Genomic DNA, 26,927 nt, shown 5'->3' with positions numbered 1-26,927 from the left:
TAGTGTTCAAGCATTCCTGTGCATTGCTCGCATACTGCCACTAGATGTCAGCATTAGCCTTGGGGAATGAGGCAGTGTATTAGGTCTGATACAAATGAAAATTATTTTCATTTTATTTTAAATATTTTCTTGAATAGTTTGTAGTTTTGTGTGTCAACAACATGCACACTTTTACCAATTAAATTACTTTCATAAAAATACAAAAGGACCAAATAAAGACCTACATATTACTACATTCCAATCCACATTTAGTCCCATTTTCTTTCATAATAACCTCCACTCTTCTGGGATGGTGTTCCACTAGATATTGGAGTATGCTTTATGCTCATTCAGCCACAAGGGTGTTGTAGGTGAGGTGATGAGGCCTGGGGTGCAGTCAGTGTTTCACTTCATCCCGAAGCTGTTCAATAGTCTTGAGGTCAGTGCTCTGCAGCTGACCATTTAAGATCTTCCATTGGAACTAATGTAAACCATCGCTTCACTGAGCTGGCTTTGCACAGGGGCATCGTCATGCTGGAACAGATTTTGGTTTCCTTGTTTAAGAGAAGGGAATGCTATGCTGCGGCATCCGAAGACATTCCATATAATTGTGTGAATCCAACTTCGGGGAAGAAACACACATTGCTGGAAAATCAGGTGTCCCAATATTTTTGTCCATATAATGTAAATAGGGCTTGGCAATATAAATTAATATAATATCAATAAAAGATTACATGATACACTTTGTTTTTAATAATTACAAATGAAATGGTGATGCCAGTAAATTGACATAATAAAAAAAAAAAGTAATTTTCTTTTTCTTTGTAGCCATTAAAGAAGGATATTTTTAGGCTCTCGTGAACAGTTGACTATCGAAATGATATATTATGGTTTGTATTGTGAATTATATAAATGTTGTCAAGTCGCCCAGACATACACATGTGTCCAGTTGTATGTGGAATGCAGTGTTGAGATACTGTACATCCAGTGACAAAAGCTAAATCAAGACTTTAAATACTTAAAAACTAAACCCTTGATTTGATGTCAATTAGGGTAAAGGCAGAGCATCCAGGATTCCCACGGCAATAGAAACGTAGTCAGTGCGGTAATGTAAACACAAAGTCTATTTGCTGAATAATACAAGTGATGAGTTTTATGTATTTATTCATCATTAATATTTAGGGAGTTGAGTCCGTATGTATTACTTATTTTCAACATCTTTTTTTCTTCACATTTTTATTTTTACAGTTATTAGGTCGATATTTATCTTCAACCTGGTTTACAATGAGGTTAATGTTCATAAAAATTATTTCTGTGGATGGAAAAAACTAATTAAAATCAGCATCTATGTGCCTGTGTGTCTAATTTTTAGATGAATTTGTTCATTTTTATGTATTTCTTTATTTATTTGTTTGTTGTGTTTTTGACAGAGGACATACATCTCCATATATATTTACAAAATTATAATATTCATGCAGCTATTATAAAAGCCATGAACAGCATTTTGGCCATCAGCATATTGGTCATTATTCTTTTACCCTTGTGACAAACGACTCCTGGCACGATCTTCCCCTGGCTCCCGATAAAAAGAACACATTCTTCTTTTTCAATTTTCAACCACTCAATAATCTCACTCCCTTCTGTCCTTTTTGACCTTCTCTATTTTTACCAGCCTCAGCATAGTGTTAATCCTCTTCTTTTTCCTTTTTTTTTTTTTTGCTTACTCTCCCTTCATCTAACCTTGTTCTACGTGAGCAAACCTTTTCCATGTCTGTCACTGAATGTCTGTTAAAACATGTCTTCTCTGTTTTTTTTGTTTTGTTATGTAAGCCCTAAGATGCCATGCATTGATTTTTTGATTTTTTTAATCTCAGCACCATTTTCTTGCGATCACTACATAACAAAAGTTCTGCACTCCCACCTTATGTTCTATCCTCTTCTATCTTCTATCACGGACTTATTCAAGCTGAAGCAGCTCTGTGTTTTTGTGTGATTGACAACTTTGTTGTTCAACAGCCCAGCATTAAGAAATGCATAAAAAATAATTCCAGCTGGAATCTAATGACAATTTTACATTTTCTAAAAAGAGGATCTACCTACTGCATCGTACGCCTGATTAGTTCATCTTTTTATTTATCTATTAATTCATTCAAAACTTTCTTTCGGTTTCTCCCGTTAGCGGTTGCCACAGCGGATCATCCGCATGTTTGATTTTGCACATGTTTTTACGCTGGATGCCCTTCCTAACACAACCCTCCCCATTTATCCGGGCTTGGGACTGGCACTAAGAGTGGCTGGGGTCGGTTCCCTGACCGGGGATCGAACCCGGGCCGCAGCGGTGAGAGCGCCGCATCCTGACCACTAGACCACCAGGGGACCTATTTATCTATTAATTTATTAATTCATGTTAACTGGGTCTTTGATTGGGTACTGTAGAGTGCAGTACATATTGTATGAATTAGCATTTAATGTTGATATAAAGTCCATCTGTTTGGAGGAAAGTTATTAAATCTATTATAAATTGCTCCAACATGGATGCAACAAAAACCCCATTCACAGAGTATGAGATTTCCTCATGATAAAATCTCAAGAAAATAGGAAATCATGAGAAAAACAAAAATAGTTGTAATAATAATGAAAATGAAATGTCAATAAATGTAACACTTTTTACGTTATGTGTTTAACTTTATTACTATATTTTACTCTACTACTTTCTCACACTCTGTTTATATTCACTCCCGGGTATAGTTTTTACAGTTCTCCTCGCACAGTACTGTATAATCAAAGTATACAGTAGGTTTACTGGTCGGCGCTATTGTGGGTTTTGTGTCTTGTCTTGTGTTGTCTGTCTGTACTGTTTTTTGTCTGCACTGTTTGCACTAGGTTCCACTCGATGCACTTTATGTAGCTTGTGTTGTGTTGTAGCTCTATGTTATTGTTTAGTGTAGCACCAGGGTTCCAGAGGAACGTTGTCTCGTTTTACTGTGTACCACTGTGTATAGTAGAAATAACTAAAAAAGCCTCCTGACTTGACTTGACTTGACTTGACACACTCTGAGATTGCAGGTATCTTTGATACACATTTACTGTGTACTTTGCAGAACTATATATAGAATGCTCTTCACCAGGTGATGAGCAGTGCCTGGATTTCTCCCTCCATCCATCAGGTGTAAAATTAATCTGGATAACATTTTCATCGGTTCATTTCATCCCTTTCACTGAAAAGATATTTAATCATTAAACAAATCGAATTTGAGTTCTGCAGTAATGCTTATCCTTCTGGAAGGTTGCACATTGGAACTCTGGAGTTCTATCAAAGTGACCTTTGGAGTCTTGGTCATCTCTTTAACTGAAAAAGCAGTTTTTCTTGGATTGATTAGTCAGTCTGAGCGACGGCTCTATGAACAGTCTCTGAACTTTGATATTGCAGGTTTTTTTGGTTTGTTTATTTGGTGAACAAGTCCTAAGAGATACCTTTTATTTTTATTTCCACCCTTGGCTTGCACTGGGATCTGTGGGGCTTTATATAAACATTCATCCTACCATATAAAGATACAGAATAGCAATGAAAGAAAAAAAAAAGACTAAATCCTTGTGGAACCTGGATTCGCTCTCGGAGTGATTTATAAAAGGAAAGAGCATTAAAAGGCTTTTACCAATGTAGAAAAGGCAAAGGGTCATAGGCAGTGCGGGTATTAATTGTAAAATTAAATGTGGTGAGACTAAAATAATAAAAGTTTAAAAGATTCTGACCTTTTCTTATTAGATTCTGTTAAATCTAGCTTGTTCCATAAAAAAAATAAATGTCATTTTGCAGTCCTCTGAACCTTCATATTATTTAATAATTTTCTTCACCATTATTATTATTATTATTATTATTATTATTATTATTATTATTATTATTATTATTATTATGATGTATAATATATCCTTCTATAAGTGTGTTATACCATGGCAAACATATGTATATCTACTTATAAACAAATAAGATATTCAGAACATTTTCACGTCATGATTTTTAAATTGCAATAATTCCTTATAATTATATAAATGATAAATAATTCATTGTATAACTTTATAATCATTTAATTATTTTATAATGATATTTTCTTATAACTTTCTATAATTTTATTTAACAGTTAAAGTAAATTCTTTCTTTTATTAAGTGTATTTTGCAGATTAATGAGAAAAAAATTAAGCTAAATCTATAATATCATAAACTAGAACACTAAAGAACACACGAATGGGACAAACACTTTTTGTAGTTAATTATTTGTATTTATTTTTTCTTCCAGAAACACTTAGTTTATTACAGTTATTATAATAATTATACAGAATCAACACTTTTACAGCACTAAAAAGAATACACAGTAAAACAATATCTTTTTCAGATAGCATTTTTGGTGTTTGGATTTGTCCAGTGTCTGTATTTGACTGTAGTTTAATGGAAATTGACTGTGTGATGGATGTGATGCAAATAATATTTTTTCCACTAGGGGGAGAAAGCAGCAGACCTAAAGAAAAACCCAAAACCTTCATTTCAAAATGAAGAATCATTACTGAAAAAAAGTCTCACAGACACTCTTTTGTGCCATATAGTTTTTTTTTTTGTTTGTTTGTTTTTGGGTAATTGCAGTTGAATGTGAAATTAATTTTTACAACGCTTTCAAAATACACCATCATGTCCATGGCTTCGTGATGTAACCTGTGCGTCTATGGGGTTATTAATACACAGACATTAAACGCTTTCCATGAGCTTTTTTAAAGCTTACTAGGTATTAAAGATCAAAAAAAATCCAGAATGTAAAATTATAAAATAGTCAAGCGTAATTTTGAATGTGTGAATAAAGTGCTAGTAATGACAGATTATGAGGTTATGTTCCTTGTATTCAGAATTGGTTTATACACATGTCTATCCTACATTAGAAGTTTTCACATTATTTTTTACTAGAGGTATCTTAAATGGGTGTCTGAATAGCAACTAGACCACTGACCATAAACACAAGAGTCTGGGGAATAAAAATGGGATGGGAAAAAAAAAAATGCACACTGAAGATGAATAAAGGTTTTGGTTTTTTTGGAGGTTTTTGTCAAGTTTAATATGATGAATGATTTAAGATTTAGAATGAACAGATGGCAATCATTTGAATATTTAAATAAACATTTAATATAAGTCAAGACATTGGTGCTATACTGTTCCATGAATAATTACAGTTAATAGACTTGTAAATCTGGTTTGCTTTATTAATATTGGTTTAGCACATGCAATTATTTAGCATTTCTTGTTGTTTTGTGTACTGACAGCTCAGATGTAGGCAATTCTCTCACACCCTCAACCTTTTTTATAAAATAAGGTGAAAGTCTTCATTTGAAGCAATATCTTATAAAGAAAACAATATACTTTTCTTTTTCGTTGTGTCTTTTTGCAGCTGTGCAGCTGCTTAAATCAGCGTCAGCGTTCATTCTGAAAATGACAAAAAATATTTACTATTTGTCGTTGTGTGCCTCTGTAAATGTGTGTATCTCAGGTGAGTTTTTAAAAGCATGCAATACGTGCTTTGCTTCAGCTTACAGTTTATAAAAGCAAGCTAGACATGCTTCAATTACAGCTGGCTAGTATTTTTGAGCTGGCCATGCTACATTAGCATACATTTGTTATGCTAACAGCAGTGTACTTAATGGTGTGATATGAATTCCACACACCTCTGAAGCAGTATTGTTGCAAGACTAATACAAAAAGATAATTCTGGTGTCCTAAGTTGTCTTTACTACATTGACACCCAAGATCCAGCGCCGAATTGACACGCTTATTAAAACGGTTGTTTAATATTTCAAAACCGTGACCAGCTTTAGCAGCTACAAGCAGATGGCTCAGGGCCGAATGACTTGGTGAGGAAAATTGCGTTTTAATTTCGAGCCTCTCATCTGCCGTGCGACACGCTTGAGGTCTATAAAGAGCCATGTCCACTGTGGAACCACTATCAAGCACATTCCCTGTAAATCAGTACTGCGGCATATAGAAGGAGATAAATGTGAGACGAATAGGGAACCTACATTAAGTTATAACGATAGCTAACGAAAGTGTCTTTACTTTTCTCATGTAATTTGGAGAAAGCACACTGGGAAGGGTATGTACAAGTGCTAGGTAAGAACATTTATATAGAGAAATGGCGAACCATCCAAAGCAATAGTCAAAAAACACACACAGAACCGACAAGAGACGGACGATCATTTGAAACAACATAGGCGAGGGCAAGGTATGAACAGATCAAGAAGGAGCCAAAAGCAAGGCAAGAACAAGAGCGAGGTGAGAACGATGGCAAGCAGGGATGAACAAAAAGGTTTGGTAAAAAAAAGCGTACTGGAAAAATTACTTTATGGGAACTACGAGTATTTATACACAAACTGGTATGCACGGTAGTGGGAAAGTGAAAACACAGAAACCGATGATGAAAGAGATGGAAATATTACATAAATAAAACTTGGTGCATGACAACAGAAAATGGAAAAAACAATATAAGCCGCTTTGTGGCGATTAGCGCTATATGAACTCCAGCTAGCCACACAATTTTAAGTGCCAAGCGAAGAACTGTATTTGAACAGGGTTTGTTTTTAAAAGTACATTTTAGAGTAAACCCATTTTTTTTTGCAAATTGTTTACTGCCAGATGCACATCCTAGTTAATGAATCTAATAAAATGTTTATTATACAGTATCATTGCAATCATTAGCATTTTCTTAAAAGCAAAATATACAGTACAAATAAGCATTCCTTGTTGAGGATCTTGCTAACTTTTAAAATTAACAATAACTGTGAAAATTAAATATTACACAATAAAAAAACACAATTAACACAAATAAATAACACAAATAGAGAGCAACAGTAGGGGCTCTAGTTGGACTAATGTTTAGTTTAAACCTAGCGTTCTAAAGCAAAACTTAAAAAAATATATGTTTTTGCCACATTTCTCATTGCTTCGAACATGTAAAAATATGGTATTTAAAAGATTATATCTAGAAAAATAATTAAAAACATTCTGTAATTCATATATAATTTAAAATCTGTGATTATATTGAAAATAAAGAGTAAATGGACTAGGAATTACTTTCTTTCGGCTTCTCCCATTAGGGGTCTCCACAGCGGATCATCCGCATGTTTGATTTGGCACATGTTTTTACGCTGGATGCCCTTCCTAACGCAACCCTCCCTATTTATCTGGGCTTGGGACCGGCACTAAGAGTGGCTGGGATTGGTTCCCTGACCGGGGATCGAACCCGGGCCGCAAATGGACTTCCTTGTTTTCCATTTAAAGTGATTAAAATCTTTTTGATTCCCTAATGATGACCATATAAAAAATAGTATTGATAAAACAAATCAGTTATTTAATTTGCCTGACTGGTTGGGATATAAATCCTGAAAGTTAGCGAAAATTCGGTTTCAGTTTTTAGATTAAGTAAAAAAATATGAAAAAAAAAAAAAACACATCAGTACATATATTTATATTTAATATTTATCATCTTTACTTCTTCATTTCTTCAATAATATCTCTTGTTCGAAAATGATAAATAGCCCAACATCAAAATGATGGGTTTTAATGGATGATCTTTTTATTATTATTAATATTGGGATGAGGCTGATGATACTTATTTATTAGTTTATTTATTTATTTCTGTTGCTGTTGTTGTTAACATGCTGTCAGTTTGAACCCCAAAAGATTTAATATTCAATAATTATGCACTTTACAATAGGGTATAATATAATTGTGTTGAAAACCCCACATCTCCTTCTTCTTCTTTTGTCTGCTCCTATTAAAGATTATTGCAGATTATTCATCTCCATAACATTTCAGATCCACTGTTGCACCAAAGTGTCTGTACCTGAGCAAAAAAAAAAAACCACACCAATGACTATTTTACAAAAATTCTATACTACTAAATTTACTATTACTATAAATACTGAAATATTACTGTTTAATTGCCTTGCGATTGTGTAAAATAAAAATAAAATAAAATAAACTTATTTTTTACCTAATTTAATGCCAGCATTAACATTGTGTTGCGTCACGTTTTGCGTAGTTTGGTGGTTTTCCACATACAGAGTTGCATCTGGCGTTTGGCGTCAATACACTGGGGACTGCTCAGAGAACACAATTATACACATTAATTTTCAGAAGTCAGAACAAATTTCATTAATTTTAGTTGTTTCCTGTGTGGTTTAAGGCAGAGAGATCCCGTCTGTTTGCAAATAGGAAACTCTTTATTAATAGTGAGCACAGCCATTTCCATTAGGGCTAATGATTAGTCCAGATTTGAATGATTGCTAATGCTAATGCTAGTGCTACTCAATTTGAACTGGTGGTGTCTCGGCATGTTCTGGTGTTTGTGTGTTTTATATGCTCTAAGTAATTTGCTTGATTTGGCAGTGACACACTTGTGAGATGAAGTTTAGGTTTATTCCATGACGTTATTCAGGCTACAAGCTGAAACGTGCACAACTTTGGTTAAGTGATGAATTTATCATGGCTCTGTAATGATTTAGTAAGAAAAACTACACTTTTATTGTGTTTGACGCCTTTTGTGTGGAGGTGTGTGTGTGTGTGTGTGTGTGTGTGTGTGTGTGTGTGTGTGTTTTGGAAACCTATTAACTAATTTGGTTTAAAGGCTTTAGAACACTATTTCTGAAAAATGATCTACCTTTTTGTTATTGTCTGGGAGCACTTGGGGTTCACTGGTTGCTGCCCAGACATGCTTGCTCGATCTTTGCCAACAATGACTGACCTTGAATTTTTTTTTTCACACTTTCTGGCGTATGGTTTAAACAGAAAAATGTATGTGAATACCACCCTTATGAAAATGTCCTGACTATTTCGCTTCATTTGCAGCATGCCTCCTCTCATGACTTTGAAGAACCTTTTAAATTTTCCAGTGACGTCAGACAGACAGGTTAGCACCCATGTGTGTGCAAAGCGCAGTTAGCTCTGATGTGCTAATTACTGACACACGACAGTGGCTGCAGCATCACGGGGGGTGGATTGTTCTGCCTGGTCACATGTGGCACCAGGCAGCCACAGGTCTCACTGACCCCAGCCATTATCATCTTCTTTTTCATCGATGTTTTCTTGAGTCACAGCTCCATGGGAGTTTTAGCAGCATGTACAGAGGGAAAGCAAAAAAGTGACATCTGTGACTCTAAACATATATATATATATATATATATATATATATATATATATATATATATATAATATACTGTATATACCTACTTTTATCCTACCAATGAAATGAATTGTATGGAGGATGGGTGGAGGATTAGCATTGCTGTGTACTATTGCAATATTTCACGGCTGTTCTTAGAATTGGACACTTCTGTGGCAGTGAAGTTTCTTTCTTTCTTTCTTTTTTTTTTTTTATTAAGTTAAAAAAAGAGGCAGCTCATCTTCCTTTTTTTATTATAATTATAATTTTTTGTACAAGTTCGTAAAGTTTAGAGTTTCAAGTGTATTGCTATGTGCATAAATTGCGCCGCCACGAAGAAATTGCTGTGCTACAGTTGTACACTCCTACCCAGAAACAGTGCAAAATGACTAATAAACTACTAGCATACATACTACAAAATAATAATTCAAAACATGTGATATTTATCATTCCATGTTCATTTGAATTGTTCATTTTTTTCGATGTTACATAAATTACCGTACATTATATTATATTCTTCTACGCTGAGGTATACACCACGTTTAAACTCTAAAACTGCTAAGAGAGCTCCATTGGGGAGAAAAGCATGCTGCCCCATGCTCAGTGAAAAAGCATCTGATATAATAGTTATTGACAGGGTTACCAGATTGGGCTAGTTTTAAAAATACTTTACCCTCACATTGTGTTAGTGAGGAAGATAAGTTTAGATATTGTAGAATTTATAGTATATTGTAATGATTGTAGGAGAAAATGGGGAATTATGTAGTGGATTATATAAGAAACATGTGTGCAGCGTGGTGACCTTGTTTTCCATGCAATAGCAGAAAAAAAAAGCCTCCCTTTTCAGTGCTCAGGGTTTTTTTTTCTAGACTATTTTCCAGGCTTTTTTGAGATTTGCATTCCTGGGCAAAATAAATGGGCCAGTCTAAAATGGTAAACTCTTATGCTTGTAATGGTCTTAACAACATATCATTGGTCAGGAAGATTAGCAAGAATCAAACCAATAAATTAGATCAAATTCTTCTTATCAATCCCGCTTTTAATTCTGAGCTTGTTATCAGACCTTTGATGGACTGCATCAGGTGAGGCAGAAAAAAGGAATATTTGGAAGAAAAATATCCAAGATGTTATTTTTGGGAAAAGTTTATACACCCAGACTTTTTTGTGTTAACTTTTACTTTAAAAAATTTTCAGTTATGATTTGATGTTTGTGTAAGGCCTTCAAAACGAGCTTTTTCTAGCATTTCCACAAGACCGCTGAATGAGCAGTTGGGGGTGCTGGAGGTCTCAGGTGTGCATTTTTTTAATGCTTTCCAATTTTCTGAGCAGTGATTTGATGTTAAGACTAGAGGTCAACCGATAGTGGATTTTACCGATACCGATAGCTACTGTAGGTTGGATCGTACTTGCTGATGACCAAGTAATCATCTGATTAAATGGATACTGGATCAATAAAAAATAAACATCACTCCATGTAAAATAGTACTGAACTTTATTACAATAAAAATAAATATAATTTCAATGCTCTGGACTTTGTGAAAAACATTTAAAGATGGCCTTTTTTAAGCATGACTTTTTGGATTTATATGAAATGCTAAACCTTTAAATTAAGATTCCATTTTCAACATTAACTAAAGTTAATTAAATGCTTCAAAAGTATTGTTTGTTTGTTTGTTTGTTTGTTTGTGAACTTCAACATTTACTCATACATTTTAATTAAGTAAATTTGTATTATATCTGTTAACTTTAGTTAATGCACTATGAACTAACACGACAGTCTCACATGTCAAAACAAACAGCACTAAAAATCAGTGATTTGCCTCTACAGGCCGCTCTCATACTGTATAATGATGGCGGATCTTCTTAAACACGACTAAACGACTATAGATTTTCGCCAATATTTCAAGCAATCAACTATTGATGCCGATTAATTGGCAAAACCATTGAATCATTCAACCTCATGCCATTTCGATCTATTTCTTGCAGACAGCTGGCAACCCTGGTTAATAATATTAACTCTTCAATGCAACGTGTCACTCTAAATGAGCTGTTAGTCAAACAGTTCACTCAATACTAACCTCTACTCTGTCAAGTGAGATAAAGTCTCAACTTTATTTTCTTCATGTCACTATTAATCCCATCCTTCCACACCGTAATATTTGGCCACATGCCACTGCTGAAATACAATATATCAAGAAGGAGGAGTCAATACTGTCTGTAATAAAATGCCCATTTGAGTTACTTTATCACAGTTAAGGTTGTCTAGGTGGGCGTCGATCGATAGAGCTGTCTAACCAGGTCTAAACCCTGTAAAGGACACAGAAGGACCTGAAAGCATTTAACTGTTCTTGTGATGAAAACCTTAGGGGCTCTGGTGTATGTTTGGGCACAAGCCAAATACCATAAATGTACATTATGTAATGCTGTTATAAAACTTGATAATAAATTTGTAAGTGCAATGTAATGCTATATCATTATGAAATCATCACTGTGCTGCTCTGTGCAAACTCCAGTCCTAAAGAATATTTATTGCACCAACAGCGTTTCAATGATACTCTTTTTTTAATCCAACCAGCAAAAGACAAATTATTATATTACTAAAAATACTATTTAAATTCAATATGATCTTAATTATGTTTTAGTAATTAATTAGCAGTTTCATGCCTGTTTTGTCTTTATGATATGGATTAACGCCAAAATTGTATTAATCCAGGTCTGTGCATGTTTTGTGATGCCCTTTGGTAAACAATACGGATGTTAAATATATGATCAGCCATCATTTCATAATCTAACATGGCTGGCTTTGTGGATTGTGGCTACATCCAACATCCTGCTCAGGATCACTATGTACAACAAGAAAGTGATGGTAAATCAGTGTCCCACACACTTAATGTTTTTACGATGTTATGCTGTGCACAAAATCTACAGATATTCATTGCTGAAACCCCCCACCCCCTCTTACTGGCCATGTTTTATCAGATTTTTTGTAAGATTTTTAATATGTCGTTGTCGTTTGTATTATTTTGTTTACCATTTGCACAAATGGCTCTGGGGTGGACATTTCCACCTAAAAAAAACTTCAAATAAAAAGGATCCAAGAAAATTTACTTTCAGGTTAGGATTGTTAAACGTAGCAATTCGTTTAGTTAGAATTTTTGTTAATTTTGGTTTTTCAATTGTGAATAATAAAAAATAAATAAATGTACGCAACATATAGCTGTCAGGGATTCACCCTGCCACGCCCCCCTTGGTAGCTGTCAGGGATTCACCCTGCCACGCCCCCCTCGGTAGCTGTCAGGGATTCACCCTGACACACCCCCCTCCATAGCAGTCACGCTGCTTTCCTTGATTACCGACAGCTGTGACTCATTAAAGATCAGACTAATTAAACTCAAGTTCTTTAGTCACAGGCTGTCGGTCCTTATATTGTCATGCTGGTGAATCCCGTGGCTGCTCGAACGCCGGCATTCACCGCTGGCTCTTTCTCCGAACTCGATTTCCGTTTTGGATTACTCATTGCCGGTAAATTTACTTACAGTTTGATTTTGCTTTGGACATTTGCGCTCATGGTGGATTACTCGTCTCGAGCGGATATCTTTGATTGTTATTCTCGTTGGCTTGAGTGTTTTGTTTTGTACGGTTTGATTAAAGACAATGATTGGACTATATCTGCTTCCGCGTCATCAGCCTGACGATACAAACCAGTGCAAAACATAGAGGTTTTTAATAATCGTTTGGGAGACAAATCTTAATGATTTGTCAGGTAAAAATTTTTTAACTAAAATGTTATTGAATATAATGTATGCATAAAATTCATTTTAAATACTGCAAGTATGATAAAGGAAGTGCTGGTAATATGCTACACAGTGTTTTAGCTACAGCAGGGGGAAAAAGTTCGGCTACATAAAGCTCTAATTCAAACATCTTCTCTGCTCTGTAATTTTTAGGTGGCGCATGGAGATAGATTTATACACAACATGTTGTACCTGGCTACATAAAAGTGTGTGAACCTCTGCCCCCAAACATTTTGGATTTGCTAGCGGCCCTGAAATTTAATAAGCACACGTGGTATTGAATTTCAAACATGACAAAACCACCACTCAGCACTTTTGTTTATTTTATATTTCCAAATAGGTTTGTTTAATAGCTGTAGCTGGGATCACACATGCTCTGTCCAAATTTGTTATGGCCAACAGCAGATTTGTCTTGCTAACATCTCACTGCTTTGAGCTCTTTTCTACTGACTCGCTTATAAAGACATTTGGGATATTTACATACATTTGAGAGGACATTTTCCTAATCTTTCTCTAATCTCTCTGTTATGCCAAATATTAAAAAATTGTGTCCCATAACATCTGTTATAATCCATACCAGTATTTTATTAAGGTACCAAGTATACAGTGTTTGTGTTCCTATGCAGCAAATTAGGCCATTTAATGGTATAAAGATTTACTTTGACTAAACAAATATATAAATGTACAGATTAAATGTAGTGTTGTTTGTTGAAAAAAATTTCCCCCCTAGCATGAATAACAGCTTTACACACTCTTGGCACCCGGACAGTTCATTTCTCCAAATATTCAGCTAAAATACTTTGCCGTGCCTCTTGTAACAGTTGCCAAAAGTGTTCTTTACTAATTGGTGATTTCTTTCTGACCTTTCTGATCCTGTTCAGAATTAAGGGGTGTTGACTGGGCAGGCTATTCCATGATCGGTTAAACTCCAGATGGCTGTTTGTTCAATGAGTCACAATACAGACAGAATTGCAAGGTGTTGAAGTATGGAATGGTAGCCATGTTCGTTCAGTATTTCTTGCTCCAAAACAACCCCCAAACCATTAATCTTCTTCCTCTATGTTTGACTGTGGGAGTGAGGCAGTTTGCTGACATCTTCTCTCATCTTCTCTGTCTTATATATTTTCTTTTGTTATATCCAAAAATGTTAACTCATCTGTCCACAGAGCTTTTTTTCAGTGATTCACTATTCAACTTTGAATTCGTTTTGTTTTGTTGTTTTTTGTCTTTTATGTGTTGCATATAATTAAAAAGGATATGCATGTGTCTCAATAGCCACAAAAGACTAGGTGTTTCCAGACTTTTAACAGACACTGTACTTTTTATCCCCCTGCAGTTAAACTCTATTAATTATAAGATGAATGGGTTGGGGTTGGGGCTGAAAGAGATTTATTATTTGTCATAAATTCAATTGAATTTGTAAAGCAAAGACAATGAATAACAATATACATTGTCACATGAAAGGTTTACATAAATATATACATTCCTCTGGAGCTACATTTACCAATGTATCCATAATAAGAGTTGCAAAATGAAGAATCCCCGAGAAGTAACAGATTCAAAATGGGAATCCAACCTTATCTGGGTGACACCAGATTTATACAAATATATGGACATGGAGAAATCTGTTGATCCCCACAAGAAAAAAACCTGCTATATTTTTTTTTAACAGAATTCAAAACAGACACAAATTAATTGCCATTTGTCATTGTTTCTATGTTTTAAGTCACTATAAAAAAAAATTATAATTCTAAATTTTATTCATTTGTATTGCACTTTTAACAATGGACATTGTCCCGAAGCAGTTTTACAGAGATAAAAAAGTTAAGAATATAATTTATTATATGGATGGATGTGCCAGGTCCCCTGGTGGTCTAGTGGTTAAGATGCAGCGCTCCCACCGCTGCGACCCGGGTTCGATTCCCGGTCAGGGAACCATCCCCAGCCACTCTTAGTGCCGGTCCCAAGCCCGGATAAATTGGGGAGGGTTGCGTTAGGAAGGGCATCCAGCGTAAAACATGTGCCAAATCAAACGTGCGGAGGATCCGCTGTGGCGACCCCTAACGGGAGAAGCCGAAAAGAAACTTACTATATGGATGGATGTGCCAGTGGCAAGACAAAACTTCCTGAGATGAAACGAGGAAGGAACCTTAAGAGGAACCAAACTCAGAAGGGAACCAATCTTCATCTGGGTCACATGATGTCCATTCATTATTGTTTAGATTTACTGTTCTGTGAAATGTTCAGTGATGGGTGTAGAACTGTCCATGATGGGTGTAGAACTGTCCATGAAATTTGTAGTCCACGCCATTATATCAGATTATTTATATTATTTATAATCCAAATCAATCAAGTCAAGTCAAGTCAAGTTTATTTGTATAGCGCTTTTCACAACAGACATTGTCTCAAAGCAGCTTTACAGAAAACAACAGTGAAGGTGAACGGTGTGCGTTTGTCCCTGATGAGCAAGCCGTGGCGACAGTGGCAAGGAAAAACTCCCTTAGATGATATGAGGAAATCCTCATAGTTCTTGAGTCGCTCAGTTAATGGATCTTTAGGCTGTTCATGTGGAGCAATCCTTAGATACACTAAGAGGTCTCCAACTGAAGAGAACTCCTTCCAGAGGATGAATAAGGCAGATCCTGTTGAAGGATCCTTGAGGTTCAACTGAGAATGGGTTTTCTGATTCTGGGCACTACGGTTTGTTCTGAAGTAGCTTTTTTTTTTTTTTTTTTTTTTTTTTAGATTTTATTGTGCTTTGCACTGATTCAAGGTACCTAGTGATAGATGCAGCAAAGCAGCCCCTGTCTGTAATCAAGCTTGCTCTGTGTTTCACAGTAGGTATCGTATTACCTTTTATGAAACCAACACCCAATGTGCCTTGCCATTAGGCTCCAGTTTTGTATCTGTCTAAAACACGTTCTTTCAAAGGAATTGTGGTTTGTCAATATGCATGTTAGCAAAGAAAATTCATTTAAAACACTTCTATTATCCAATTACTTATATATTTTTTTTCTAGGGGTACCAGCAAAATTGTCTAGGTTTGTTTTTCCCTAATGACATCCAGACATCCCAGTTCACTAATGCACTCTATGTTTGTGAACCTTCCTGATCTGCTCCTTTACTTAAGAAGAATAAATAATTTACGATTCTGCTTGTTTTTGACTCTAAGCCTAGCTAATTTCACATGCCTTTATACTGATGTTCCTCTACCCAGAGCTTTCTCAGTAGGTGCTTTACCAAGGAGAGCAAACCTGTTAGACATGTGAAGCAGAGAGAAGACAACATTTAGTCCCAGTATGTTTTTCGAATAACCTCCACTCTTCTGGGAAGATGTTTGACTGGAGATTTGTGCTTATTCGGGCACAAGAGTGTTAGTAAAGTCAGGTAATGACGTAAGGGATGGGTTCCCTTTTAAATGTGGGTCCTCTCAAAGTTTCTTCCTCATACCCTCTCATGGAGTATTTTCCTTGATACAGCTGTACTGGCTTATTCATTATGGACAAACGTAAAGCAAAAAAGTTCTCTCTCTAAAGCAGCTTTGAGACAATGATTCTGAATTTAGGGTCAGGCAGCTTGTGCTGCAGTGAGCATTCCAATTCATCTTAGAGTTGTTAGATATGAATGAGGAATCTCTATAGGCCACCCAAAATCTTCAGCCCATGCAAACGGTATTTTCATAGAGATGGCTCATCCTGAGGCATCCTGAGTTTGCGCCAGCTCCAGTTGTGTCCCACCTCATGAAAATTATTGACCATTAAAGAAGTAGATGCTGACTACGCAAACATCACGAACCATCTAGAGACGTACCAGTGCCAATTGGATCCCACTTCATGTGGAATTTGGATATTGGAGTGTTTAAAGGCTCTGGCATGGAGAAGTTGGTGTTGGATCTATGATGATATCAAATGTTGAGCTATTTTATGAGTTGCTCAGTAGCTCCTGGTTTCATAACATCAACTGACTGTAGAAAACTGTAAAAAGGACATTACTCAAAGTTTTGTGCTCATTGTGGTTCTCACTTTCGGTGTTTTGCATTGTTTTAAAGATTTCTAATCACACTCTTGATATCACCCAAACGAGGACGGGTTCTTATTTTGAGTCTGGTTCCTCTCAAGGTTCTTCCTCTAAGGGAGTTTTTCCTTCCCACAGTCACCCAAGGCTGCTCATCAGGGATAAACACACATCATTCACTTTAATTCCAATTTTTGCTGTAAAGCTGCTTTGAGACATGTCCATTGTGAAATACACTAGAAATACACTTGAACTTGTTCCCTTCACTGTTTCAAGTGAACATTTTATGCTCTCACATCCAAGCAAATCCTATACAAATATGTGCCTCCAACTTTAGTAACAGTTCCAAAAGAAGAACATATGACCAGAAAAGTCATGAGCATAATCTATGTAGTGTATAATCATGATAAAAAAAATAAAATAAATGGCTATCTGGATCTTCAGCTTCTGCGTGATTTTTAGCTAACCAGACTATTGTAAAAAGTTTCAACCCTTAAAATTTGAAGATATTTCGAAATTGCTACAGTAACTCATATTCAGTCATAAAAAGCTTATTACCTGACCCCAAAAGGTTATTACTTCTCTGTAGCACTTCACAAACTAGCTAAATCTCACTGTTTAGCACATGGTGAACACATTTTAGTAGGTCATCTGCATGGAATCTGTAAGTCTATTATCCGTAACCTATAAAACAGCTTTTGATTATAGATTTCCAACTTTCTTTCCTGTTCAGAGCCTTCCAGCCATCCTGCTCCTTCACACACTGTCTGGAAACGATGGGGACTGGAGCATTCTTCCCCTGCTGCCCTAGTGAGTACACTCACCCCATCTGCACTCATGGCCATTGCACACGCACACACACACACACAAACACACACACACAGAGATGAACTGATGCAAATCATAAATTTCACTACATGGATCCAACCAACTCCATCTGCTGCAATGAACCTTTTACAGCTCAGAGGAATGCAGAGTAGATTTATGTCCTTCACTACCGCATTGTTTGGTGATAATAATTCTTAGTAGACATGGTGATACTGATAAGACAAAAACTTCATCCAAAAAAAAAACATTATAAAAATAAATTGCTTGGCAGTGTGAACATTGTTAGCAAAACAAAGCACAGGAGTGTATAATATTTCTTCTTTTTTATTTTTATTTTTAGTTTTTCCTCTCACTTTGGAAAAAACTCTTCATGGGTTGTGTTCCTTGAAGAGGAAACGAATGTAAAACTGGAAAAACTCCACAGCATCTTTAAGAAGTTTGAGCGCCAAAAAGTAAGTGCATATTTTTATTTATAATCATAATGTAGGCTTTTTTGTGAATTTTTTTTTCTTTTGCCCAATCCATGTCATAATTATTGATTTCAGGTGTTAATCTTATTGCAAGTCTTATCTTTCAATAGATTCGAAAGTTGTTTCAATTCTATTGAAACTGAAAACTGTGGTTTTGACCCTTTACAATTTTTTTGTTTGTTTCTCTGCTTGCTTTTGCCTCCTTCCAAAAACTGCAGGATATATTAAGCTTATAGTACAAAAATACTCATACTAATAAAGTTTTTTACTTTTTACTTTTTAATTTTTTAAGAACACCTCTGCAAATACTTTCTTGAAATATTTCCTTTAAAAAAAGGCAGGATCTGAAAAAATGGGCATAGTGGTATGTGATAATTCATTTAGTCAAATACCTCAATAATAAAATTTTCAATAACAAGGATGCATATGTACTGATGAAAGCATTAAACTACTATTCAATATCACACTTAATTTATAGTCAACCAGACTCACATGAGGTGGTAGCTTAATAGTTAAGGCTCTGGGTTACTGATCAGATGGTTGGGGGTTCAAGCCCCGGTATTACTCAGCTGCCACTCCTTAGCAAGGCCCTAAACCCTCTGTCCTCCAGGGGAGCTGTATCATGGCTGAGCTCTGACACAAGCTTCTAAACAAACTGGGGTATGCAAAGAAAACAATTTCACTGTGCTGTAATGTATATGTGACAAATAAAGAATTCTATTCTATGAAATCAACAGCGTTATCTTCTTATCTAACTTGATATGTGAAGCCCAAGATACTTTCTGCTTGCAGATTAAATTAATATTACACCAGATGTGTCATGTGCATCTGCATGTGCGGCATGTGCAAAACTATTAATAGCATTTGTTATTCTAATGAGGTGATCAAATGTCCTTTTCACTAATATAATGGCATGATTATAAACCAGTACCTCTTAAATTTGTGGCCTTCATAACATTCAACAAGTTGAAATTCTAGACCGCTGATTTATTTCAATTGCGCGCACATATGCACTTAATAAAAATTGTATGGAAATCAGTTGCTTAAAATGTATTAAAAGAACCAAATAAATGAATAAAATCCAATCCAAATAATAACAAATCCAAATAATAAAATCCAAATTAAATTGGTTTATCAAGACAAAAAAAACTAGCCATTTAAAAAAAAAAAAAAAAAAAAAAGATATACACAGTCATGTGAAAATGAAAAATTTTTTTTTTTATTCTATAGTTGTACATATCAGGACATAGTAAAAATCATTTGGTCATTATCAGGTCTGTAGAACAAAACGTTACACTGTGTCATTATTTATTTTAACAAAGCACAAGCCAAAATTTGGAAATATAAAACATGTGAAACCTAAGTACATTTTACTGCCTCCGTAGGATTTAAATAACTTAGTAGCAGCAAGTTACTGCTAATCAAATGTCCTTGATTAATTGATCAGCAAGTGTGACCACCTCTATAAAAGCCTCGACTTTTAGCATTTTGCTGGTCTAGAGCTTTCAAGTGTGTGGCGAAAAAGCCAATGTTGCAGCATCAATCCAGAGTGGGTTATAAGGCCATTTCCAAAGAATTGAAAGTCCATTACTCTACATTGAGGTGGATTATTCACAAGTGGAAACCTTCAAGCCAATCTTCTTCTCCCTCCTGGCCAATCTTTGCCGTCACATTTTTCATAATTTGTAGCCTTTTTGAAACATTTGGCTAGACTTGAATAGCCCTCATCCTCCATCTCACTCCTTCTGGGGAAGAGATGTTCTCTACTTTATGAAATATTTTTCATAAATTAGGCAGTCTCTTGACCGATCTTGCACTATTTTTTGTCAAATTCAGCCCCTTCGTAAACATGTCCAATCTCTCCAGCTTGAGCCTGTTCTTTGCGATTGAGAAATGTAAATATGAAACAGTAAACAGGTACATTTGTGTTTTTATTCTCCCTTTTTCCCCCTTCCCTCAATTTCAAGTAAATCATAAAAAAGATCAAGATAAAGATCAAATAAATAAATATTAAATGTAAACGTTCATGGCAGTACAATTAAAAACAATGGTTTGAACAATTATAGTTTGTTTGGAAGGGTTGTCACGAGAAAGCCTCCTCTATTTAAAAAGACCATGGCTTAGGTTTGCAAAGTTGTATCTGAACAACCCACAAGACTTCTGGAACAGTACCCTTCGGACAAACGAGACAAAACTAGAGCTGCCTTGCCAAAATGCACAGTGCGACATTTGCCAAAAAAACAAACACATCACAACACCTAATACCAACTGTCAAGCACGGTTGTGGAGGGGTGATGATTTGGACTTGTTTTGCAGCCACAGGACCTGGACAACTTGCAGCAACCGAGTTGGCTATGAACTCATCTGTATACAAAAGTATTCTAAAGTCCAATGTGAGGCGATCTGTACACCGCTAAAGCTTGACCATAATTGTGTCAGGCATAGGACAAATTTCCCAAGCACATCAGCAAATCTACAAAAGGATGAGAGACCTGACCTGATCAGAACCAGATGATTTTTATGATGTCCTGGTTCATAAATGCATAGAATTCAAAAAAGATTTCATTTTCAAACGACTGAAGGTACCCTGTAAAGTAGTAAAAATCTATGGTAGAAGAATACAGTGCAGTCTCAGAGTGGCTGGAAGATTTAACGCCACTTGGAAAGAGCATTTAGGAGTCTGAGGGCACTTAAGAAATGCTCTTCATTGTTTATCATTATTTTATGAGTATTTTTGAGTTAGAATCTTTTGGAGTTTTGTGAAGCATCTGTCCTGGGCTTTATATGCTTTTTGCTGTGATGGGAATTAATTCAAATTAATTTAATTCAGATTTATTTGCATAGTGCTTTTAACAATAGTCACTGTCCCAAAGCAGCTTGACAAAGATAAAAGCTTTATTTCTGTGAGCCAGTGGCGGCTGTGGCAAGGGAAAAAACTCTGAAATGGTTTGATGGAGAAACCTTCAGAGGAACCAGACTCAAAAAGAAACCCATCCTCATTTGGGTGGCACCGAATTTCTATTCATTGTAGGTTCATCATTGTTGAGGTATACTGTTCAGTTATGGCCATTTTAATTCACAACTGTTCATGCTGTCCTATACCATTGTAATATACTTTTTATATGAATTACAGTCCAAATCCTTTCTCATAGTTTCTAAGTTGATAAGTAACTTTAAGGATCTTTAGGTTGTTCATCAAAAGGACAAGGTTTGCTGGGCGCTGTTACCTCAGGAGCATGATTAACTCAGCAAAGAGAGAAAGAGAGAGAGAGAGAGAAAAAGAGAGAAAGAGAGAGAAGAGGAGTAGAGCTGTGACATGGAGAGAGAAAAACAATTATTGCTGCATCAGTCCAGGAAGGGTTATAAGGCCATTTCCAAATGTTTGAACTTTGCAGGGAGGTGCTAGCTCAGTGGTTAAGGCATTTCTACTTTGGACCAAATGGTCACAAGTTTAAATCTCAGCACCACCATGCTGCCACGTTAGTCCAGTTTAAGGGCCTTGAATCCCAATCAACTGCTCAGCTGTAATTCGCTCGGGATAAGGGGGTCTGCCAAATCCTTTAAATGGAAATTAGGGTGCAAGTCGGGACTCTGGCAAGATCAGCTATAGCAACATAACTGAAAGCTGTAAGTAAAAGGGACAGACAGAATGGAATATAAGGCGGCCCACCACACCACCATCAACAAACCCGAGTGAACACGTGAGAGTGGATAGTCAGCATTCAAATGCTAAATAAATGTAATGACTAAATAAATGACCAAATAAATATAAATAAATATTCTTTACCTAATTAGCACATTTTCTGGTGGGAACTTGCTTTTATTTTAACTTTGGGATTAGCTTCAGGAATGTTTAAACTGTTATAAAGTAAATGCGTATCGTGTGTACAATAACGAAATGAACGATTACGATATCGTTCGCGTAAATATTCGACATGCTTGTTAATAAACTGTGTGAGAGATTCTATATAAGGATCTGCATCAGGCTGTTGTGTTCTCTAGATTTGACTCATGAATGTCAAACAGCATATAAAGTCTGTATAAAAAAACTGTTTTGTTCAGGCGGTTCTGTGACTGACAGGCGTTCAGGCCCTGAACAATGTGCAAGCAGGGATTTACAGTGGCAAAAAAAAATACAAATTTATTTATTAATGTTTTTTTTATTCATCGAGGAAACCCCTCGATGTCTCTCTTAGGCACTATAGACTGAGATTGTTTCTTTGATACTGTGCATGGATCTGCAGTTTGCTCTAACAAAACACTTTTGGTGCTTTGTTCGTCTACTTTTATCCTGTGTAAATCTTTTTGTAAGTCTGTAGGCTGAATGTCGGCTACTTAAAAAAAAAAAATAAAAAATTTAAAAAATTCTTTAAATATATATCTCGCTAACAAAAACTCTTCTTGAAAAATATTTTTCAGGTTACATTGATCCGGTCCTCTTAAGCTCCAAGTTTTAAGCTGGACTAGATGACTGATAGAAATTGTTGCTCTAAAACATCTTTACAGAAATTTATATAAATCCCAAATGAGCAAGTTTGCAGGGACAATGGCAGAAAAACTCCTGACATTAAATAAGTGAAAGGATTTATTTTTGGGTTTTTGTTCTGGCTCGGGAAAACCTGTGTTCACGCTGCTGCAGCCACTTCTGCATTAGCTGAGGGAAAGTTTCTAATTAGACTCACGGAGATGAGATTCAGATTGCAAAGTGTTTAATTTAATGCTGGAGATGCAAAAGTATTAATACATTTTAAAGCATTTCCTTGTCATGGTTAAGTCTTTGTCACTGTATGAGATCAAAAAGATGTGATAAATAATGAAAATCTACAGAGCATGCAGTACATTTAATGTACATGGTGGTATGGGCCTGTGATCAGCTAACACACAAAAAAAACATGGCCAACACAGGCATAGAACATTGTGACCTCACTTTGTGGAGCATCATGACCTTATACCAGGTAACATGATATCTATGGAGAACAGAGAGGGCAGAACATGTCAGTGATAAGGTTATTTCATATCAATAAAGAGGATGCCTTATGATGACCCAGAATCAGAACATCCTGTATTGACATTGAGTAGACACAGGATAGTGACATTAATAGGGTATCAAAAGAAAAACACACACACTCACAAAGCATGTCGGCTTTTTTTTGTTTGTTTTTTATTACATATCAGTTAATGGAAAGCATTTAAATGCATAATAATATTACTCTTCAATACTGTAATTGCTGACAGTGTATTAAAATTCATAGTTTACAGAAGAGAAAAACCTTTTTTCTAGAAATTTCCAGAAGTAAAATATCATAAAAAGGAATAATTTTTTTCTTTCTCCAGTACTGGATGCTTTTTTTATGTTTTCCATTTGCCTTTGAAAGTTTGAGGCACTCGCACACAGTCTTCTAGCCGGCGGCAGTTTATTTCCGGCTTTAGCCAGCAATCAAAACAATAAAGTTCTAGAAAATTAGGTTTGATCTAAAACTTAAAGGTTTTTTGGGTGAAATCATGAGTGAAATGCAGTGAAACTGTTTTAGAAACAACAGACCCTGCTTTTCATTTTAAATAAAGCAATAATTCATATTTATTTTACACTTCACACACTGATTTTTACACAATAATTTCCTGGTTATATCTTCCTGTATAAGCTTTAGAGTCTTTAGAGTTTACATAGAATGGTGCATTAACACAAGGAATGTCCAGTGAGTGATGGTTCTGTGAAGAGAAACGTCTGATTGATGAGAGAGGTCAGAGAAGAATGACTAAGCTGATTGGAATTGACAGCTGACAGGACGACTACGATGGCTTGAACAAAATCTCTTTCGACAACCATAAGGAGCAGAAAGCATTTTACACACCATGCTTTAGTTTTGAGAAAAAATACCAAGTGAAGGAATCTGGTACTACCAATGGTCTTCAGGACTATCTTCATCTGATCGCATCTGAGTCTCAGAATGACCAGCTGTACCTATTAAATAGTCACAAGTTACATAGATGGTCTATGTTGGTTTTTAAAAATATTATTAGTGCATCTGTTAAAAACACATCTGATTATTCAGAATAATGTATTCAAATTCCATTGCACATCTAATCTTTGCATTTCCTTTGATATTTGTTGAGGAGTTCTCTCACTGCCCCCTCTTTTCTGTCCCCTCAGGAATGGTTTCTTGGCAAGCCGCTTCAAGATGACGAATCCACCATCATCCACCATTACGCCTTCGCTGACAACCCGTCTGCCTTCAAGTACCCCGACTTTAGTGCAGGGTGGGCTCTGAGCATGCCACTTGTCAACAGGTCAGCCTGGATCTCTCACTTTCAGCTGAGTTAATAGTATGATTGGCGTTACATTATCCGGCAAAGTCACACAAAATGGAGGTGATAGATGGGACATGAAATTGTTCAGGCTGCTCTGGCACCGCTGGTTTTTTTCCATTTGTTCAACGAAGTTTTCTTTATGACTGGCTAATTATCACAACATGACACCAGTACTGATTTCATATTGCCCGTTGTGCCTAAATTAACAGCAAAGTAGCCAGGTGTGGCAAAAATACACACATCCTTCACTTATGTAGAAGTACAGATACTTATGTTTTAAAAGACTGTGGTCCTGACTACACTTTTTTTTTACTCAAGTTAAAGTAAAGAAGTTTGAGCTCTGACATGTACTTAAGTAAAAAGTATTAATATCAGCTGTCAATCGTTTCAAATGTTTAACCGCGATTAATCGCATGATTGTCAAGAGTTAACTCACGATTAATCGCAACTTAATTGCACATTTGTTTTGTTCTGAATGTACCATAAAATGTATACTTTTCACATTTGTAATACTCTAATCAACATGGACAAATATGTACGCCTTATGCAAATGTATGTTTATTATTAGTGAAACCCAACTCAACATAGAGCATGAATACAAAATATTCTTGTACATGTATTAAAGTAATTATGGTGTTTTAAACTACGTAAATCATCAGGACACCAAACGGAACTGTTGCTATGTTTCCACACGGACAGTTAGTGAGTGAAACTGTACCTCTTCTAACTTTCATTCATATTAAATAATCATAGAAGAATTTGTTTCCGCAATCAATTTTTAAAGGGGGGGGGGTGGAGAAGAAGTATCGGGCAAGAAGACATCCAATGTGCTTAGCATGCTATACTTCCCAATACTTCTTCTCTACCCCTTTTAGTCAAACAAGCAACTTTAGGGCTCCCCCTAATGAAAGGGTTAACTCTAACATCTCAAAAACTACTGGGAACTAATGTGACAGTAAAACTGTTACAAAGTGTGATTCTGTTTGGGAAGCATTTGATTTCTTTTAAGCAGTATGCGATTCTTTCTAGGCAGCTTTCCATTCCTTTCTGACAGGATTTGCATTTCATGCGAGGGATGTGTTCTCACCTGCAGCCCACAGTTTCTGGTACAGAATTTGATTTCATTGCAACCCAAAATAATTAAAGATGAACAAACAAATTAGCAAAGTAGCTAATATCGAACCTGTCTAAGAGCACAGTGATATCTGTTATGGAACAGGGAGTATTCTACTAAACTCGAACATCAAAAGTTTTGAAAAGAGAAAGGAATCCAGCAATTTTGGTTCAAGCACTCTGGCTGTTTGTATGAGGAAATTGTGGTTCGTGTTACAAAAGCGTTTGTGTTTTCTGTGATCTTTAATCAATTTATCTACTTTCTTTCCTCCTTTAATGGTATGAATCAGGGATTATAACAGGCTGTGAAGGTTAGCTCAGACTTCTCTATCTCCTGCCACAGATTCTAGTTCCTTGTGAGACTGATCTCCAGACATTTCCAAACCAGCTGTGAGACATAATGTCTCCTGCACGTCTATGGAATCCATCCAGTGAGACTCATTCCACGTTCATATAATCGTTTAATTAAGTCTGAAAACTGGGAAAAGTCTAAAATGTTTTCCTTGTTCGTAAGGATGTGTGTATATTTACAGTGCACACACTTCTGACCATGCATATGCACAAACTCCTAGTGAAGGAAAGTGTAATGAGTAAACTGATTATGAGGATCTCTCAGCACAATCATTGTAAGTTGTCAGCATAATCAATTACTGATTATGGTGTTCACAAGGGGCAGACAGGTGACAGGTAATATGTAAAGTACAATCAAATGAAAGGTATATGGGACGACTGATTGTTGACCTATAAGTGGCTCATATTTGGATTGTTTTGTTTGCACAGAATAGTTTTTAGAAGAGTTTTTGTATCGGTTTTTATCCTTAGTTTTTAGCAGACAAGCTGTGGGCCGTGCAACGATGCATCTTATGTACTACGGTACATTCACAAATACCACAGATAAAGGAAAAAATAAATAAATAAAGCAATTGTAATTGGGGTATTAGACTCCACATATGTAGCTATACATTGAACATTATATGATTTATTTAAACAAACAAACATGCTTGTCACATGTATTTTACAGGACAGGGAAATAATTTCTTTGCATATCCCAATGACATAATTTCCAATCCCTGGGGCAATACCAGGGCTTTAACCCCCAACCTTCCATTCAGTAACCCAGTGCCTTAACCACTGAGCTACCAGCTTCCCTAATGAAAGTGGGTTAGAAACTTTTTTCTACTTTGCTTTACATAATATTTGCTCTATTTCGTCATCACTGAAGTACA

At 35.8% G+C, this 26,927-nt stretch overlaps 1 protein-coding gene across 1 annotated transcript in view; it reads left to right on the top strand.

Moving 5' to 3' along the window:
- The window catches only part of b3glcta (beta 3-glucosyltransferase a), a 182,561-nt gene that overhangs the window by 89,216 nt on the left and 66,418 nt on the right, over positions 1-26,927 (top strand). Inside the window, exons 5-7 of the mRNA XM_083548013.1 lie at positions 17,715-17,791; positions 18,150-18,261; positions 24,431-24,567. Of these exons, the coding sequence (XP_083404139.1) occupies positions 17,715-17,791; positions 18,150-18,261; positions 24,431-24,567 (326 nt within the window). The remainder of the gene's footprint in view (positions 1-17,714; positions 17,792-18,149; positions 18,262-24,430; positions 24,568-26,927) is intronic.

The sequence above is a fragment of the Silurus aristotelis genome (assembly GCF_946808225.1).
Source record: "Silurus aristotelis genome assembly, chromosome: 8".
Classification (NCBI taxonomy): Eukaryota; Metazoa; Chordata; class Actinopteri; order Siluriformes; family Siluridae; genus Silurus; species Silurus aristotelis.
The sequence above is the reverse complement of the archived record's forward strand: the minus strand, read 5'-3'. Positions and strand labels throughout refer to the sequence as shown.